The sequence below is a fragment of the Zingiber officinale genome, chromosome 2A (genome assembly GCF_018446385.1).
Source record: "Zingiber officinale cultivar Zhangliang chromosome 2A, Zo_v1.1, whole genome shotgun sequence".
Taxonomy (NCBI): Eukaryota; Viridiplantae; Streptophyta; class Magnoliopsida; order Zingiberales; family Zingiberaceae; genus Zingiber; species Zingiber officinale.
This window is the reverse complement of record NC_055988.1, coordinates 161,216,845-161,219,980: the sequence shown is the minus strand read 5'-3', so window position 1 is coordinate 161,219,980 and position 3,136 is coordinate 161,216,845. Positions and strand designations below refer to the sequence as shown.

Sequence of the window (3,136 nt, the reverse complement as noted above, 5' to 3'; positions counted from 1 at the left end):
CCCTACTCATAGTAGCACATTTGTAAAAAAATTTCTTCTAAATGGAGTGCATAATCAAATAATATTAGATTTCTAGGCTACTCGTTGTGTGCACTTCCTGATTTATTCTAATAATTGGTGAAAAATTTTCATGAGATTAGATCAATTATCATAAAATTAGACAATGAGAGTAATTGAATTTATCAATTTTTTTTAAAAATAAAATATAAAATTTATTTATTTATTATTACTATTATTATTTTATAATGTCCCAACGAGGATCCCCGGGCCCACGGTTCTTCGAGATCTACGCTATGATTTAGCATCTACGGATCAAATCCTCTCCTCCTCCTTGCACTCCATCAGCATCCGCCATGGACGCCGCCATGGCCACCCCAGCCAAACGCCCCGTCTCCCCACTCCTCTCCTCCCGCTTCAAAACCCTCCCCGTCTCCTCTCGCAAGCCACCGCCACCGCCACCTCCTAAGGAGCTCGCTGCGACAACGCTGCAGCAAACCAAACAACTCCACGCTCACATCATCCGCACGCAGTATCAAACTGCTGCTGCTGCTCCCCTTCTCTCACCTCAAGCCCAAATCAACCACCTCATCACTTCCTACATCAAGAACAGCTCGCCCTTCTCCGCGCTGAAGCTCTACGCCCACACGCGAAAGACCGGTGCCCGACTCGATAACTTCACCGTCCCCTCCGTCCTCAAGGCCTGCGCGCAGCTGTCGAGCATCCGCCACGGCATGGAGGTCCATGGGTTCGTCGTCAAGGCCGGACTGGATTGGGATGTCTTCGTGTCCAATTCCTTAATGCAGATGTATTCCGACTGCGATGCCTTGGGCTGCGCTGTGAAGCTGTTCGATGAAATGCCCGAGAGAGATGTGGTCTCTTGGAGCACCATGATTAGGAATTATTCATGGTGTAAGTTGTTCGGCAAAGCCATGGATCTTGTCAGAGACATGCTTCTGTCGGGTATTCGACCTAGTGACGTGACCATTATCAACATGCTCAATCTTTTTGCCGACGCCGGAGACATCAAAAAGGGCCGACCAGTGCATACATATCTGATCAAGAACAGTGTTAAGGAATCCCCAAGTGTCAATGCTACCACTGCCCTGATTGATATGTATGTCAAGTGTGGAAGTCTTTCTGTGGCTCGGAGAGTCTTTGACAGGATGAATGAAAAGAGCACTGCATCATGGGCTGCTATGGTTGCCGGTTGCGTTCGCTTCAAGGATTTGAGTGCTGCAATGGAGCTATTCGCGAAGATGCGAGATAACAATGTGTTCCCCAATGAGATCACAATGCTGAGCTTAGTGATTGAGTGTGGATCAACTGGAATGTTGCAATTGGGCAAATGGCTTCATAGCTACATACTTCGGTATGGCTTCAAGATATCTGTGGTTTTGGGCACTGCATTGGTTGATATGTATTGTAAGTGCCGCGATTTAAGGAGTGCAAGAGCATTGTTTGATTGCATGGACGAGAAGGATATCATGGTCTGGTCTGCTATGATTGCGGGCTACTCACACACCAATTGCATCAATCAAGCCTTTGATCTCTTCAGCCAGATGAAAAGTTTGAACCTAAAGCCTAATGAAATAACCATGGTAAACCTCCTTTCTCTATGTTCTGAGGCTGGAGCTCTCGATCGAGGAAGATGGATTCATTCGTGTATTGATAAGCAAGGAATAGAAATGAATGTGGTGCTCGCCACTTCATTGGTAGACATGTTCGCCAAATGTGGAGATGTTAATGCTGCTTATGCAGTATTCAATCAGACAACTGATAAAGATGTATGCATGTGGAATGCTATGATCAATGGGCTAGCTATGAATGGGTATGGAAATGAAACAATCAGCCTTTTCCTTGAGATGAAGAAGCATGATGTCAAACCGAACGATGTCACATTCATTGGAGTGCTCCGTGCATGTAGCCATTCGGGGCTAGTTGAAGAGGGTAAGCAGTTCTTCAATCGCATGGAGCATGCATATGGATTGATTCCCAAGGTTGAACATTACGGGTGCATGGTTGATCTTCTTGGTAGAGCTGGAAACCTTGATGAAGCACATGAATTGATATGTAGAATGCCTACCGAACCAAATACGATCATATGGGGAGCACTTCTTGCTGCGTGTAAGGTTCATAAGAACCCAAAATTAGGGGAAGTGGCGGCAAAGGAACTTCTTAAGCTGGAACCCCTAAACAGTGGGTACAATATACTTCTCTCGAATATTTATGCAATTGACCGGAGATGGAACGATGTCGCACAAGTAAGGAAAAATATGAAGGATACAGGAATCAAGAAGGTGCCTGGGATTAGCTCAATTGAGGTAAATGGAGTAGTCCATGAGTTTGTGATGGATGATGCTTCACACCCTCTACATGATCAGATTCAAGCAATGGTTGCGGAGATGCTAGAGAAGCTTAAACGGGCAGGGCATGTTGTTGATACGTCGGGCGTGTTTCTTAACATAGATGATGAAGAGAAGGAGACCGTGCTTAACTATCATAGTGAGAAATTGGCAATGGCATTTGGTCTTATCAGTACACCTCCGAATACTCCATTAAGAATCGTAAAGAACCTACGGGTTTGTGATGACTGCCATGCTGCTAGCAAGCTTCTCTCTCAGATATATGGCAGAGTAATTGTTGTACGGGATCGGAACCGTTTCCATCGGTTCTCTGACGGATCATGTTCTTGTAAAGATTATTGGTAACTAGAATATTCTTTTGTGAAAGTTCATGTGTCAAGATGCAAATTGTTATACACTTGGTTAATTTTGTTAAATAGGTTAACCCTAAACCCCAAAACTCTAAACACCAATTTAGAATAGTTCAAGACTTGTAACAATATATTAGTTCAAATCTCTACTACTAATTTTGAACTTACTAAATTGAACATAAATAATGCTTAGTATATAGCATGGAAAACAAAGAACTAGACCAAAATAACTTTCAATTGGTATGAAAGCAATAAGAACAATTCCTATTCCTATGAAATCTTCCTATTAATCATTTTTTTCCCTATTAACCAAACATACAATCCACACATATTCTCAAAGTAACTTCAAGAGATCAAACTGTTACTGGCTACATACTTCTCTCTAATTTATTCATCCAAGCTTAACATTGTCCAATGATCTAT

At 43.0% G+C, this 3,136-nt stretch overlaps 1 protein-coding gene across 1 annotated transcript; it reads left to right on the top strand.

Moving 5' to 3' along the window:
• The first annotated feature begins 302 nt into the window (after window positions 1-302).
• Window positions 303-2,794, top strand: LOC122042943 (pentatricopeptide repeat-containing protein At4g21065-like). The gene has a single exon (XM_042603342.1). It carries the CDS (start codon window positions 354-356, stop codon window positions 2,706-2,708), a length of 2,355 nt encoding a protein of 784 aa, XP_042459276.1. The 5' UTR covers window positions 303-353; the 3' UTR covers window positions 2,709-2,794.
• The last annotated feature ends 342 nt before the right edge of the window (window positions 2,795-3,136 follow it).